This window comes from Pavona decussata, unplaced genomic scaffold (assembly GCF_977016875.1).
Source record: "Pavona decussata unplaced genomic scaffold, jaPavDecu1.1 SCAFFOLD_912, whole genome shotgun sequence".
Classification (NCBI taxonomy): Eukaryota; Metazoa; Cnidaria; class Anthozoa; order Scleractinia; family Agariciidae; genus Pavona; species Pavona decussata.
The window spans coordinates 202,501-218,423 of NW_028145943.1; the positions used below are offsets into that span (position 1 = coordinate 202,501).

The following is a 15,923-nucleotide window of genomic DNA, read 5'->3' on the forward strand; positions in this document are numbered from 1 at the left end:
TCACAAGTGAGCCTTTAATTCCATATTAGTGCCGTGAGTTTTTATAAATCCGCAAGATGCCTTTCTTTTTTTCAAAAAACATTTTATTTTAAAACAGGCACAACTAGTAAACTAAAATAAATACTCCTTAATAGGGCTACGAGATATATTTTCCGGTACTATTAATATTTAATCCTTACTAGAAAGTTTTTCAAATCAATCGCTGCGTAAAGCTCCTCAAAAGAATTCTCCACGATCGAGTCGCGGGCTCCACCATTACTCTAAAAGTCAAAAACATCTCACCTCTTGTTCATAGCGGGTAGCAAGATTTCGAGCCATTACTGTGTACTGAACAAATGTCTGAAACAATTCCCGTAATTTGTGCTGCAGCTTAGCATCTGGCAGCTCGAAATTCCTCGACCGCGACAACAGTTCTGCTTTCAATTCCTTCAGAAATATGAAAACATCGTAAAGGGTCTGAATTTCTTCGTTAAATTGCGGCATCTCCTGGCTCAAACGATCATCTTTCAAAAGACTAAGAAACATGACAGACTTCTCCAAGGATTCCACCTCATCTCTCCGAGCAGGCAATTCTCCGAGTGAAACTGCGCTCTGTTTTTTTTTTAAATACTCAACTTTATTTCAATTCTACGTCATGTTAACATTCCTTTCATTTAAGTATTTTTTTTTTTTTACATTTATATTTGATAAGTGATAACACATATGTATATATGCAAAGTAAAACAAACATACAAACAGTATTATATATACAGCCAAGGAAAATTAAAAGATTACAATTAACATGCACTGTCAAAAACACGCACTCTCTCTCTCTCTCTCTCTCTCTCTCTCTCTCTCTCTCTCTCTCTCTCTCTCTCTCTCTCTCTCTCTAAAGATTGAAAGTCGGGCACTTTTTTCACTTTCAAGTCTCTCGTTTATAACTTCAACAGGATGCGTTGGTTGGCATTTTCCTTCCGTATAAATGAAGAATATTCAATGTTTTATAACATGTTAAAACTATACCTGCTCATCATTGAAATTAAATTATATACGATTTTTTTTCTTCCGTGCCGGCAGCAAAAGTGCCCTACGCCTTGGAAAGCCCAAATTAACACAATTTTTGTTCGTTTTTCCGTGGCTAACATGATATCCAGGCCTTTAGACATTTTCTTTGCTTTCTCTCGCTTTCCAAAATTTAATCTCTTCAGAAAAAATTTGAGTCAAAAAAATCGCATGAGTTCATATACATCTTCATAGACTTGTGAACTTTTCTTGACATCAAAAATCAACGCAACATGAATTTTGAGCGCTTTGGTTGATAATTTTTAAAACAGGCAAACTTTCGAGCTCAAAAGGGTTAAAAACATCTACAGAAACACTTCAGCCTTATTTTCCAAATCAAAGTTTGTAGGAAAAAGCCATTCATTATTTTATTTTCATTTTTTTTTTTCATTGTGGGCTTCTACCGTTAGTCCGAGTTACAAAAGTGCCCTATTTAGAAACGGAGCAAAAAACGGAAGAATCAGTGTGTCTTCGAACGCTTTTCAAAAATATTCATTTTTCCCAATACATTTACATGGAGACGGTTAATTCCAAATTAGTTTGTGGACTTTTTATGGCAGATTTACTGGCTTATTCTTTCGAAAACATTTTCGGGCACTTTTGCAACGGTCCCAAACTTGAAGCAATTCTTAAAGTACACTAAGAGCTGAGATAGTTACTTAAGATTTAAAACTTATTTAACTGAAAGAAACGATATTACTCTGCCGTTATCGGCCTTTTTGCATCTACCGATAGTCCGACTTACAAAAGTGCCCTCGCTAAAAACGGAAGAATTAGCGTCTTCGAACGATTTTGCAGAAAATTTCTAATTTTGCTCACTACAATTACATGGAGGCGGTTAATGCTAAGCTGTTTTTATGAAGTTAATCGCCATTTATCACTGATCCACCTTTTTCGGAAAAGTTTTAGAGTGCTTTTGTAACGGTCCCAACCTTGACGCAATTGTTGATGTACACGTGGGCAGAAAAATTTACTCGAGCTTTACAGCTTTTTAACTTGAAAAAATTATATTACAGCTCTTTTTCCGCCCTTTTATATCCGGTATTTAATAAGAGCTATTATTATATGGCCGTGTCTCAAAAGGACTGGAAACGATCAAATTCAAGAACCTGATTGGCTAAAATTGATATTGACGGCGGTCTAGATTTTCCCATCTAGACCGGCATCTAGACCGATTTAATGTAACATTTGTCCTCAAAAAAATACAAACAAAAGAAGAAGAAAAAATTGGCTTGTTTCTGTTGATACAGTACTAAATGGAAGAACCAGTAGCCCTGAACTTGGAAGCAGGTAAAGACAATGAGCAAACGTTGCAAATTTGAGTCCAGCCGAGAAAGCTACGAGCAAAGATGAAGTCGAAATTGAGAAGTTTTTGCAAGCGCAAAAATCCAAAAACTCTCAATACAAGACTAAGAGCGACTTAAACGCAAGAAAGAAATTTTGTGAGTCAATGAAAGAGTCTAGAGCAATTGAAAACATACCTGCCAACGAGCTCGACCTTCCTTTGTCTGAATTTTTTATCTCCGCTCGTAAACAAGATGGCACCGAGTACGAACTGTGTACATCAAGCGGCTTCCAGCGAAGTTTTCAACGCCACTTGCGTGAAAAAGGAAGTCTGATCAACAAAAACAAATGAAGATGCCCAGTTGAATTTTACAAAGTGTTTCGAAGCCATCGTTCCGAAGCCATGTTAGATCCAGATGCTCCTTTTTATCTCGCCCTAAATCACCGACGAAAACCAAGTGACGAAGTAGGGTATCTGGATAGGCCCCTCGGAAAGAATGAAATTGGCAAGTTCCTCAAAAACGCCTTTGCCTCAAGGCCATCCTAGGCTCCGTTTTCTAGACTCGAGAAAGGTGTATGACAAGATTCGTAGTGAGTGGCGCTTAAGCGACAACACCAGCTGCAAAATGTCAGAGATGGCTGACGACCAGCCCCCTCCTGAATTGCCCAAAGAAAGTGAAACTTTAAACGACAAGATTTGTCGGTACTTTTCACCCGATGACAGCAGCGTGTCTATGGCCTCTCCCTCAAACTCAAGCTATGTGAGTAGAAATATCTTTACTGATGAGCACAGAAAGTTTTTACTCCAGTTTTGTGGTGGAATGGTGAAATCAGGCGTGATTTCCCAAACTGTTGTTCAAAAGTTACTAAACAAAGAGGAAGAGGGAAGAGAGATGCTACAGATGTTCACCTTGAAACAAATCATCAATCGTTTAAAATACGAGCGTAGGATGAATCGTAAGCACAATTCCACATAAAGAATCCTAGATTTCTTAGGTCAAACTAGATTCAATATTTAGCTTTTTGAACTACAGGGCTAGTAGTGCAAAGAAAAAGGCCTGTAGTTAGCCACCGTACATTGCAGGTATGCTTAAATTGTTTATTTGTACCACAAACATACTGGTACAATCACGACCCTTTACTAAGTTAAATCAACATTTGCTTCCTGCAAGAGTAGTAACATTACTAGATCTTGAAGTTTATAAAGGTCAGCGAGATTTCCAATCTAATAGTTGTAAACTTAGATGCTTGTTTTCGCAATGTATGGTGGCTGTTAAGGATAGGGTTACTGCAAAGAGTAAGCGTGGCATTTATAAAACCCCGGATTGTTGCACGTGCGTAATAAGTGTTAAGTACAGAAAATTTCATAATTGAAGGGATGCGTGGAGTAAACTGAGCCCATAGTGTCTTTTGGCGTAACGTCAAATCCTCCTTCTGTTTCACAAGGGAATACGCTGCAAGTTAGAAGGACAATCAAGCAACTTATCAGATATTGCTTGGGTCTTCTTTTTCCAGGCACCCCTTCCACTCAGTGAAATAGTTATGTGTGTAATGAGAATTCTACGAAAAAACTTGTAGATTTTCACCTTCAATACCTTATAATCAGTGAGTTGCAATTATGATCCGATCTATCGGTTAAAAGTGAACTTGAGATTAAGAATAGAGGGTCCTTAAATGTCGTAATACTACAACTAAATCAGATCACGAAATATTGGTGAGACATTTAAGTGCCCAAGAGCCTTTTTTGTATACGCCCAGGGAACAAATCAGAGTCAACCATTCTTTTATAGACACAATCGTTGCTATAGTAACCATAAATCGTCATCAAGATGTTACGTTTAATACGGAAATCATCATTAGTGCTACACTCAAGCATATTTGTTATTATTTTACCTAATCTTATCCTGTACAGGAAAAGAGGAAACTATGAACTGTTAGTTGTGTTACTAAATCCTAATATGTAGTTAAAGTTCACTTTTTGAGTGATTTTACTCAACCACTGAAATGGACAGTGGGAAAATACAACATCATTTTTCATCTGAAAAACTGACCTGGTTGATCAAAGTTATGTTCTGTTGTCTTCTTTCAACTTTGGTTTTACATACCAACACTTATTAGTAGACAGTAGAGTGATTTTACTTAATCCGTGAAACGGTATCTAATATGCAGTGTCTAATAGTCATCGTTGAACAAGAGAAAATAACAGAATAAGTATATGATAGTGCGCGATAGTATAGTAGTTTAGTAAAATATATCACACACTAATAGTTTCTGTTTCACGGGTGAAGTAAATCACTTTAGCGTTTAATAACCATTCTCCGTTACTGATTAACAAGATTCCGGTAAAATGAATCGAAACAATTTACATAGAAGTTGAGGTTATTATGAACATTATAGTCGCTCTTTTGGGAGATAGTAGATGGTAGTTCTAAGCGGAATAAATAATAAAAGAAAAAAAGTTTATTGAGGTGTGCGAGCCATTTCACCAAGGGGGAAAACTTCATAACTTGCAATTCATTTCCAACCCCGGCAATCCGTACTCTGTATATTTATTCTCCTCCGTCATTAAACGCCGCCTATAATAAACCTGTTAGCCGAGGAAGGAGAATTAATTGCCATCACCTACTAGATGAAACGATCCGATATACCATAAGTTGCTCCGTATTTTACTGTGTCTTTCAAAAGTTTAAGCCACGAGCCTTCTTTTTGGAATTTTTACGCATGGGAAAAAAGAATTGCCTTCGAAAAAGGGGAAGTCCTGTAAGAAACGACTGTCCGGTCAAATTCTATGGTTGTTATGTGGTAATAGCCTTGTACAAGAATAAAGGAGATGCGAAGTTTGCTTGCGATTTTTGCTGAGTCAAACTTAGCGCGAAGCGCATACAAAATCGTTAGCGAATGCGTTTGCTACGAATAATCGTTAAAGCATAAATCAGCGATTTTCAAATTTACTTTTGGTTTAAAACATTTTGTAGGTTGTGTCCTTAAAAAATTCTCGTTTTTTATAGGTCGTATCATTTAAATTTTTTTTCTTATACACCTTAATATATAGCTTCCGATGGCCGCCTGCACCACCCCCCCTCCCCACCACCACCGCCAAAAAAGAATGAAATGGATAGATGTTTAAGTTTGAGGGAAGGAGGCAACCGTAAACAGGCCAGTACATATACTTTTCATTTTTAATTTGGCTTTAAAAGCAAGCTTATGGGAAATTTCAACATAAAATTTTTTGTACCCGAATGTTGGCACAAGCCTTGAAAAAGGGGTGCTGTATTTAAGCATAGGCAACCTAAGTTTCGATCTAGTTAAACTTAAAAAGGAGTCTTTGTTAAGTGGCCAAAATGCCCGTTGCCAAAGTGCCCTAATGTGACAAAAGTGCCCTAATCCACGTTGCCAAAGTGCCCTAATGTGAACAAAGTGCCCTATGATATGTTGCAAAAGTGCCCTAAGTGACAAAAGTGCCCTAAGCAACGTTGCAAAAGTGCCCGACAGTTGCAAAAGTGCCCTATTTTACGTTGCAAAAGTGCCCTTTAATCTCTCTCTCTCTCTCTCTCTCTCTCTCTCTCTCTCTCTCTCTCTCTCTCTCTCTCTCTCTCTCTCTCTCTCTCTCTCTCTTCCTCTCTCTCTCTCACACACATCTACGGAAGGCTACTTAGACGAAAGAAAAAAAACCAACTAAGAATTGAGGATGTAAATCAGATTTTGACGCGTCCAAATAGCCATCAGCGAAAACAAGAGAAAAAAACACAAACAGAAACAACATACGTAAAGAACTGCACAAGGAAACAAAATTTAAATTTAAATTTAAGAGGGCAACAAGGAAAAATATCCCGAGTGCTGCCCTTGAGAGTGGAACATGTATCGAATAAGAAAGCCTGACCAGTCTTGGCCGCTTAATCAGCAAGGCCGGCAAAGGCTCCACTGCACCTTATTATAGTATTATAATAGAGTAAACTGAAACGCAGCTTATCTAAAGAATAATTCTAAATAGCATAATATTCAAACAATAAACAGTTCAAAGTTTATGAAACAACCTTTCCGTTAATTATTAGCTTGTCGGGTTCTGATTTACTAAAGGATACCCTTAACCCTTTCTCCTTGGCTTCTTTGAACTTTGGCATCTTCTTGCGCCTCTTCTCGATTATTTCTTGTGGAAAATCTTGAAGTATCATATATTCAGTGTCTTTTAGTTTGAAGCCTTGGCTGAGAATTCTTTCTCGATCTTGGAACCGCAAAAAGCGTGCAAGAATTGGCCTGGGTTTACCATTGATGGACTTACCGACCCGGTGTACGCGCTGGATCTCTATAGTGTTACTTGGGTCATGGAAGCCGAGCGCCGTTTCCAAAAAATGGTTTAGGACCGTCCTTGTGTCAAGGGCTTCACCGCCTTCTACAGCGTTCACTTCTTTCTCTGGAATGCCAAAGAACTTCAGGTTTTCACGCCGACTGTACGATTCAAGATAGAGATGCTTCATGTGTAGCTCGTTGATCTGCTTTTCCTTTTCCGTGAGTTTACCTCGCAGCGCGGATACTTCGTCATTTAAATTAGTGAGCCCAGCGTCCATTGTGTCAATCTTCGAATCCATCATGCTTGTCTCACTTTCCAATTTCTCCACAGTCCTTTCTGTCCTGGCAAGTCTAGAAGAAATGTCCCTCAAAGATAGCTCAATGGCATCCAGTTTCTCTAGTTTCTTTATAATTATATCCAGTACTGGTTTAATGTCCTGGTTATCCGGTGTGTTTGTAATATCCCGAACCGTTTCTTCTTCGATCTCATGCAGCGACTTCAATTTCACACCTTCCGAGGTCGCTTTTCTTAGTTTTGGAACGTTTATCTTTCGGTGAACTCGATTCTGTGGAGCTCGTACTACTTCTCTCGGATCTAGTGCGCTTTGATGATATATTTGTCTTTTCCATTAAAAGGCTACGCTCAAAAATTAAAAAAAGGCCGCGGAGCCTTGCAAGACACGACTATTCGGCAGCCATGCTCGTTCCAGTCTCCAACTGCGCTCTGTTTTCTGTTTTGAAATTATTCTTGGAAGGATGGCAGCCCTTGATTCGGGCCGAGGTTAAGTATGGAAGTTTTAATGTACCTCGCGACGAATGCGAGCTGATTTAATCGGTGACAAGAATCTTGGATTTTTCGTTCCAGCGGGACATAGGTTTCTCCGTTGCCACCATACCCCTGCGATAATTTAATCCTCATCGCTTTCACCATGAACAGAAAGCACGCTTGCTCATGTTGTTCAGCAGGAAGTTATTACTAGTTTGTCGGGAATCAAATCTTTCACTGGCAAATCGATCAGCTTCATCGGAATCAAAACTGTGCTGTCCATCAAATCAACCGTTTGCACAAACTGTTCCATTACAGCGAGAAAGGAACACTTGACAGAATGCAAACGCCTCTCCATTTGTTGTCAAATTCTTTCCAACGTAGCTCAATCAAAATGATGCAAAAATAAATGTTGACGAGCTGTTCTCCTTTAAACAAACCCGTGCGTACACTAAGGTTTGATCCTTCGTCTATTCCTGCTTGAAACCGAATGACCAAAGCTCTTCCCGAGCCGTTTATTTACAGTCAAAGCCCGTTTAGTTTGTCTGGAGCCAACGTGACATTTTAGTTTTCCCGCGTGCGGTGCTGTTGCTTAACACGTGCTTAGCATGCTACCGCCATCGACTCATAATTTCATATAAAGGGGAAGTATCACGCGAATTTGATGTCATTTCAAACCCCAAAAATGTTTGTCTGTCATCAGAAAAAAAAAATAACAATTGTCTATAGTTTTGTTCTGGGGAGACACAGGGTAGGTAGGAATGGATTAAACCTTGAAAAATGTTCGGCTAACGTTTTACAAGTTTCCGCGCTTTTGTTTCCAAAATGCGCTAGAAGTGATTACAAGTTATTCCTCTCAGAATTGAGTTGATTTATTTCCTCTCGATTTTCAAGAATTATTTTGTATCTTCGTGGCTGAGGTGTTACTTCACTATTTTTAACAAAAGGTACGAAAAAAAAACCATGGAACTTCCTCTTTTATTTCATATTCGCCAACTGTGCTCGATTTCTGACGAACGCTCTTCATCGCTGTTTCGCTAGATTTGCTATCGCTTACTGTGCGAGGATATCTATTTTAAAAAATGCACAACACTCATGTCTCTGTTGTGATATTTAACAATTATTCCACGAGCGCGCGTTTGATATTTAACAATTATTCCATGAGCGCGAGTTGGAAATGAGATGGTAAATAGCCAACGAGGCGAGAAGCGCAGAGTTGGCTATAACTAATCTCATATCCAACAAGCGCGAATGGAATAAATGTTTTATTAAATTCTCCGCGTTTGGATATTGCTGTTGAAGTTTGCTGAATTTTATTTTAAGTAAAAATTTCTTTCAAATTAAAACGACCAGATGTTGAGGCAACCTCCGACCAAAGCGCGCGAAACGTCTGATGACCACATGACACGCGCAGCTCTTTGCAAACGGAGTTGAATGAAAAATCGAAAGCGAAGAAGATCGGACACAGTCGGACATCTCGAATTCAAGAAACGTTTAAATGTACGAGTTACAACCTTTCTGAGACAAGCATTCAAGTGCTTTTGAAGTTCCAGCTGATCGAGAAGCGTAATAGTTGTGCACATTTGAGCAAACGTTTTGCTGTGTAGTGCCGAGCGAAGGAGGGGATCAAGAACGGCTTTTTTATGCTGAACTGAATTCCTCGCAGACGTTTTAAAACACTTCAGGCAAGTCCAAGTGTACGAGGTACAACCTCACTGAGACAAGCATTCAGTGCAAGTTTTTAAACTTCAAGCTTATCGAGGAGCCTGCGAGAAGCGTAAGAGCTGTGCACATTTTTGCAAATGTTTTGCTGAGTGGTGCCGAGCGACGGAAACGAACATTATGGCCTTTTCCTGAAGTCCTCGTAAATGCGTAAAAACATAAAGGCAGGCATAAAGCTCTTCCTGAGAAATTTCTTCGATCGGTTTTAACCTCTTACCGCCAGGATTTGCAAGCCATCCTGAAATTTTTGAAGGTAACCGGTTGTTATTGTTGTTGTTCAGTATGTGATCTAAATCGTATCTTGCAATTTTAAGGATTTTAAAGGAAACTTCAGTATACGTACCATCAAGAGATCCTCTCTTGGTACCATTAAATAGTGTCATATCGAACTTTGTGGCTTTTATTGTTCTTATATTGAGATGGCATTGTCTGGTATTTCTTTGTTTTCTTTTTTTTTTCCTTTATTTTTCCGAAGAAACTTTCCGGTGCTCCCCGCCGAAAAAAAAAATTAGCTTAGTGACACCTGGGGCAATCTTTTTCCATATAAGTTTAAACTACGGTGTATGAGCTGATAACCGGGATTTAGTGAACCAATCAGAACGCTAGAAATGCAATATCCGAGGCTGAGAATTTAAGAAAAGATGATAGATAGCCAACGAGGCGCGTAGCGCCGAGTTGGCTATAATCATCTCATATCCAACAACCGTGAATAATTGTTTTATTAAAAACAATCAGGGAATATTGCTAGATCTTGCTGATTTAGCCTTGCAGGAACAACCAGAGGAAATTTAATGGTCGTCCTTTCGCGGCCAATGTATAATATAACAATAGAGTTGATGTTCGTGGGCGTAAATATGTTTTTGGCCCGACTCAGGCTCATTTTCTCTATTACTATTATAATAATTTCAGAGGGCATTAACAAAAGGAATCAAAGACAGTACAGTAAGCGATCGCGATACTGCTTCTGTGAACGCTGCCGGAATCGCGTCGGCGTTTATTTTATTGTACTAAAGCTTTCGTTGTCACAAAAACTTAAAACTTTGGCAGAACACCGCAAAATTTGTCAAAAGAATCTTTGCTTTTAAGTTTTCAAAAGGAAAATAACAGAATTTTGTAAACAGCGAAGAAATTGTCAATTACGACTGTTAAAATTAATTGTGAAATTGCTTAACTAAGCGGGTTTCGCTCAAAGAAGACAAATTACACTCACTCCTATGGCCGTGGAGCTACTACAGAAATTATTTCCACCATCGCCCACAGTTTCTGTATTAAAGTCCTCTTCATCTAGCTGAGACGACGGGAAATTTGCTTCTTCGGTAGGTTTTCCATCGATTTTGTAGCTCAAAACAATTTCTTTGCAGATGGCAGCACTTCCAGTCAAACAAGCAAGAAAACGGCGCGAACAGTTGAATGGCTTCAAGTTCTGATTGGCTGGCTACGTTATTTTCTTCTTTCTTATTGGCTCAGAGCAGCGGGCTAAAATATATTTTAGCCCGCTGAATTCTTCATTTTAGCCCGCAAAATACGCCGCAATGCCCGATGAAATTATTATAATGGCTTATATACCATGGCCGCTAAGCCAATCAAATCCCTGGAATTGCCTCATACAAAAGTCCAGTTTTTAATAAAACCTGATACTGTATTTTAATTGGTGCATGCAACATTGAGTAATCTTAAGAATGATACAATAAGAATAAGCTGTGCTATTTCGTTCGCTACAAGAGAGGATCACTTGATCCTCTCTTGTTCGCTATTATTGTGGGTTCGCCTGTAGTGAATTGTTTATCACGGTTTGCCTTGAATGCAGGAGACTGGAGTTCGAGTTCTCAGTCGTGAACCATATTCTCACATAGTACATAGAATCTTGTTTCCTGCTGTACTGTCTGTTTCATAAAACAACACTTGGAGGCGTTTGGAGGGCGTGACGGTGGCGACCTTTTATGCTAACATGAAGTTTACTTTCCAGCCCCTCCCTTACTCTTTTCATCAGTGGTAATTATTACAAAGTCTATTTAGATTCCGCTTCCTATGAACTACGATTAGTCCCAATTTCAGCAGCGATCTACGAAGATTCTCATTTCAGCCCCTTTTTTTTTTTTTTTTTTTTTTTTTGGTGGGAGCGCTTTACAAAGCGAAATTAGAGCCTGGCCTTACTTGTAAATTAGGTTCTGTGAAAGTTTAGATTGAAAGAAGTAAGGATTTCATTACCCTATTACTTATATTCCACCGTTCCTGATTTTCCGTCGCCAGAAGCGAATTAGTCAACCTTGTTCCAGGCTCCCTCCTCTTCACGTCTCGGGGTGAAGAGGAGAGACCCTGGGAACGAGCTTGCGAATAGCAGAATTTTTTCACGATCTTGAAACTGATGATAAAAGAGGCTTTAAATAGCACACTTCAAAGTATTGAATCAATGTGTATTATTTTTCTCTGTGTTTTATTTACAACTCTTATCAAGCTCAAACTGCGCGCGATGAAAACACTCCTGGGAATTAGAGACCAAAACAAAACAATCAACAGCCTTTAAAAAAAAACAGAGCTCTGAGATTAGCACTCAACACTTCACTGTCTGGTGAAATATACAGCCGAAAAACTCTAGGAAAAAAAAGTGAACTAGAAATGTTCAAACCTTACCTCTTCTAGTGGGCTTCGCCGCAAAAGTTCTATATTTACATTACTTCTAATTATCGCAGTAGCTTCAAAGTTCAATTCATTGACCCCATTTTATGGACCACGTATTCGTATTTCATCTCTTTTTTGATTTGCGTGACTTTGCGTCATCAAACAAAACCTTGGCGCGCTAAGAGCACATACCTGGGAATCAGAAACCAAAACGAAACATTTAACAACCTCTTACAACAGTTTTTTATGAATGCCTCATACCCCAATGATTCCTCACAAAAACTTATAGATAGAAAATTGTGAGACGCCATTGCGTGGTGCAAGGTGCCGAGAAAGTCGAAGAGAAAATAAGAGAATTAACTTATTAATAATAATTAAAACCAACTTCTGAGTAATGTGTTCCGTCGAATTTGTTATATTGACAATATTTATCATTATCCCTTTAGTTTGACGGCTTTATAAAGAAGCCCTTTACAAAGAAGTTTTAATAATAAAGTTCACTTCATTGACCTTTTTCTGTTTTTGATTGGCATGCCTTCTTTGCAAACAAAAACTTCTCGCACCACATTCCTGGGAATCAGAAACCAAACCAAACCTTCAACAGCCTCTTAAAAAAGTGTTCTGTGATTGGCGCATACGCTTAAGATTCCTAGAAAAGCTAAAGATAGGAAATCACAAGACTCCATTGTGTGGCAAAGACTGCCGCAAAAATCACTCCCCGTTTGTGTGCGAATTAACATGGATATCCGAACGTTGTTTTACAATCTCCGCGAAGAAGTGTCTTGTCCGGTGTGTTCGGACTTATTTAAGGATCCCAGGCAACTTCCCTGTTTACACAGTTTCTGTCTGCATTGTTTAAAACACTGGCATCAGACGAGTGGCGGTCAAAATGCATTCAGATGTCCGAAGTGCCAAGCCCTTAGCAGAGTGCCTGCAAGCGGCGATCTGAGGGATCTTCCCACCAGCTTTTATCTGAATGGCATGATTGATGTGCTGGCCATAAAAGAATGCAACACAACCCAAGTAACGTGTGGAAACTGCGACAAGAAAAGCTCCGAGGCTTCGTACTGCTTTCAGTGTTGCATGTTTTACTGTGAACAGTGCCTAATTGGACACAACATGATGCGAAACAACAAAGATCATCGTGTTCTTGCAGTGGAAGAGTTCCAAGACAAGGACTATGAGGATGTATTGAAGCGACCCGTGTTTTGCTCAAGACAAGGACACCAGAAAGAAGAGTTGAAGTACGTCTGTAAAAAATGCGAAACAGCTGTTTGCCAAACTTGCGTCACTTTGGATCATGGAGGACATACATTAAAATTAATCGAAGAAGAAGCCGAGGCTCAAAAGATCGAGATGACAGCTCTTATACAAGAAGAAAGGCAAAACTTACAGGCATATATGAACTTAGTTACTCAACTTGATGAAGACTACGCTAAACTGATTGAACAAAGCGAAAACGTGAAAAGGAATGTCAACAGGTTTACTGATAACTTGATCAAAACAATTCAAGTGAAGAGGCAAAATATCCTCGCTGCGGTGGAAAACGAAACAAGGAAGTCGGGTGAAAGTGTTGGAAGGACAAAGACTGAGATTCAGCAGAAAATAACTACGATGGAATCATCGCTGGAAAAAGCTGATAAACTGTTAACACGAAGTATAAACGCTGAGGTCGTTCAGCTCAAAAAATCATTGGCAACGATTCTGGAAGAAGTAGATCAATCCAAGCATATTTACCGTGACCCTGAATATCTATCAACTGTGGTTTTCGTGGAAAACCAAAAGATTGAGAACATTATCAAAAGCGAAGAAATTGGATTCCTGGAAATTTTGTTCCCAACAAAAGGAAGTGAATCCATCGCTGAAGGCAAAGGACTCAGAGAAGGAACTGTTGGGCGTGAAGCTCAATTTAATTTGACCACAAGAAACGTTAACAAAAAACAGTGTTATGATAAGCGGGACAATGTAACGGTAGAGATGAGAGACGAGCATGGGCGAGAATGCGTGACAAAAGTGCAAATAGATGATAACAAAGATGGAATCTACAACATTAGCTATTCTCCTAAAGTTCAAGGTAGCTGTAAATTGTCAATTAAGGTAAACGGGAAGCATGTTCGTGATAGTCCTTTTACTGTGCTAGTAAAACCATTTCATGTCAAACCTGTTTTATCTTTTGGAAAACAAGGTTCGGATGTTGGAATGTTTCACTATCCTCGGGGGGTGGCAGTGAGTAACAGGGATGAAATAGCAGTAGCTGACCAGTGGAACCACAGGGTTCAAATCTTTAACAGTAATGGTGATTTTATAAGATCCTTTGGTCGCAAAGGTAGCAATCAGGGGGAATTTCAAAGTCCTATTGGAATAGCCTTTGATAAGGATGGAAAGATTTTTGTAGCAGACAGTGAGAACGATAGAGTGCAGATTTTCAGTGGGGAGGGTAGGTACATGGGTATGTTTGGTGGGAAAGGAAGCCTTGATAATCAGCTCTCTCATCCTTGGGGTTTATCCTTGGATAGCCAGGGTAATATTATTGTTGCTGATTCAGGTAACAAACTGATTAAGATCTTTTCCCCTGATGGCAATTTTCTAATGAAGATAGGTGGGCCTGGTTCTTTTCGTTTTCCTGTCCACTGTGTTCAGTGTGATGAATATCTCATAGTGTCAGATGTTAATGATCATAGCATAAAAGTCTTCAGTAGGGAGGGAGAGTATAAGTATAAGTTTGGTAAGAAAGGGGGAGGGGATGGGGAGTTTAAATATCCACTTTTTTTGGCATTGACTAAGTCAGGACTACTGATGGTGTGTGATCAGGGTAATCACAGAATACAAGTCTTTGAACTGAATGGTAAGTTTGTTGGCAAGTTTGGGAAAAGGGGCAGCAACTTAGAAGAGTTGGATTGTCCTTATTCTGTGGCAGTTTTAAGTAACAAGCAATTTGTTGTTTGTGAAAACGCTAATCATCGCATTCAAATATTCAGTAACTGAAATTTTTTCCACCTGTACGTATATCACGAAGAATAAGCTTATTTTGACCGTCTCTATTAACACGGCTTTCACGATAATCGGGGTGGGGGGGGGGGGGGGGGGTTGGAGGGTGAAAAGCTCTCTTTTCTATCATTGTTTTTTATTATTTACCGTTTTACTTGTGAGTTGAGTCTTTAAAAAAGTTGAAACAAAAAAAGGAGTTGTTAATGTAGGCGCCCTGGATTCGATGAGAGCTAGCAGCCAGTTTGAATTTTAAAATTTATACAATAAAAAATTATGTAACCAATACTTTTAGCTTAATTAGTTTTTTATAACACTAGGGACCTGATGCAGTTGACTCTATTAACATAGTCTTTCAAGTTACTTCTTACCTACTTTATTGTATCTTCTGTATCATTCGAAGGGTAACTTCGATCTTTGTTGCTAAAATTCTTCTTTTGTACAAAATTTTAACATATTTTATGCAGAAATCATCATTGTCAAAAACATTTTATCAATGTGCTTTTAGTAGGTTTTTGTAAAGGTTAGTATTTAAGCACGGTTGACATCTAGTTGATCTTGCATTGCTTGTTACAGAGCCAAGCACGTGGTATTTTGGGGTGAAAATTTCTGCCTTATCATTTTGTGTAGAAATCATCACCCCCAAAACGTTTTTTAATGTGCTTTTTAATAAGTTTTTGTATAGATTAGTATTTAAGCAAGGTTTACAGCTTGCTTGTTGTATTACTTGTTACTGAGCCAAGCACATGGTATTGTTGGCTGGAAAATGAAGTTATTGGTGGTGGAGCCATTGTTAATCCCTTTGTACATTAATACATTAGCCGCCTCAATACAAACTTCACCTTTGCACAAACAATACCTTCAGTTTCACAGATGCTCGAGCGTGAAACACATCTACTATTGTAACGGCTAATAATTTTAAAAGATAATCTGCAAGTATAGTTTTCCAATATCTCGTAATAACTTACTTGTGTAATTTGATTATCAATTTTCGTCAAGAAAGCTAAACATTTATAGCATGCATGTGTATTTACAAGCTTTATAAGCATAAATGTGCATATTAATCAGAAAGTAAGTGCCATGTTTCATTATTGGTACAATCGTCTGTAGAAATAATGTGATAGGCAATGGTCTCTAAAAATTTACGAATTGATACTGTAAAACTAGTTTCTTAGGTCAAACAAAATAAAAAGCTTGTGTATGCATTACTTTGTTGTTG

At 38.7% G+C, this 15,923-nt stretch overlaps 3 protein-coding genes and 2 pseudogenes across 5 annotated transcripts in view; 4 read left to right on the plus strand and 1 right to left on the minus strand.

Annotated features, from left to right (window-relative positions):
* Positions 1 to 7,871, minus strand: part of LOC146448472 (uncharacterized) — a 7,913-nt pseudogene extending 42 nt beyond the window's left edge.
* LOC146448463 (E3 ubiquitin-protein ligase TRIM45-like) overlaps positions 1 to 15,912 on the plus strand; it is a 90,981-nt gene extending 75,069 nt beyond the window's left edge. The window contains exon 2 of the mRNA XM_085102527.1: positions 15,407 to 15,912. The gene's annotated coding sequence lies outside the window, so the exon portion shown is untranslated. The remainder of the gene's footprint in view (positions 1 to 15,406) is intronic.
* Positions 1 to 15,923, plus strand: part of LOC146448459 (E3 ubiquitin-protein ligase TRIM45-like) — a 216,495-nt gene that overhangs the window by 97,081 nt on the left and 103,491 nt on the right. The gene's annotated exons all lie outside the window — the stretch shown is intronic.
* LOC146448467 (E3 ubiquitin-protein ligase TRIM45-like) overlaps positions 1 to 15,923 on the plus strand; it is a 79,135-nt pseudogene that overhangs the window by 46,358 nt on the left and 16,854 nt on the right. The gene's annotated exons all lie outside the window — the stretch shown is intronic.
* On the plus strand, positions 12,430 to 14,781 carry LOC146448473 (E3 ubiquitin-protein ligase TRIM45-like). The gene has a single exon (XM_085102528.1). The coding sequence runs from the start codon at positions 12,458 to 12,460 to the stop codon at positions 14,702 to 14,704; it is 2,247 nt and encodes a 748-aa protein (XP_084958654.1). The 5' UTR covers positions 12,430 to 12,457; the 3' UTR covers positions 14,705 to 14,781.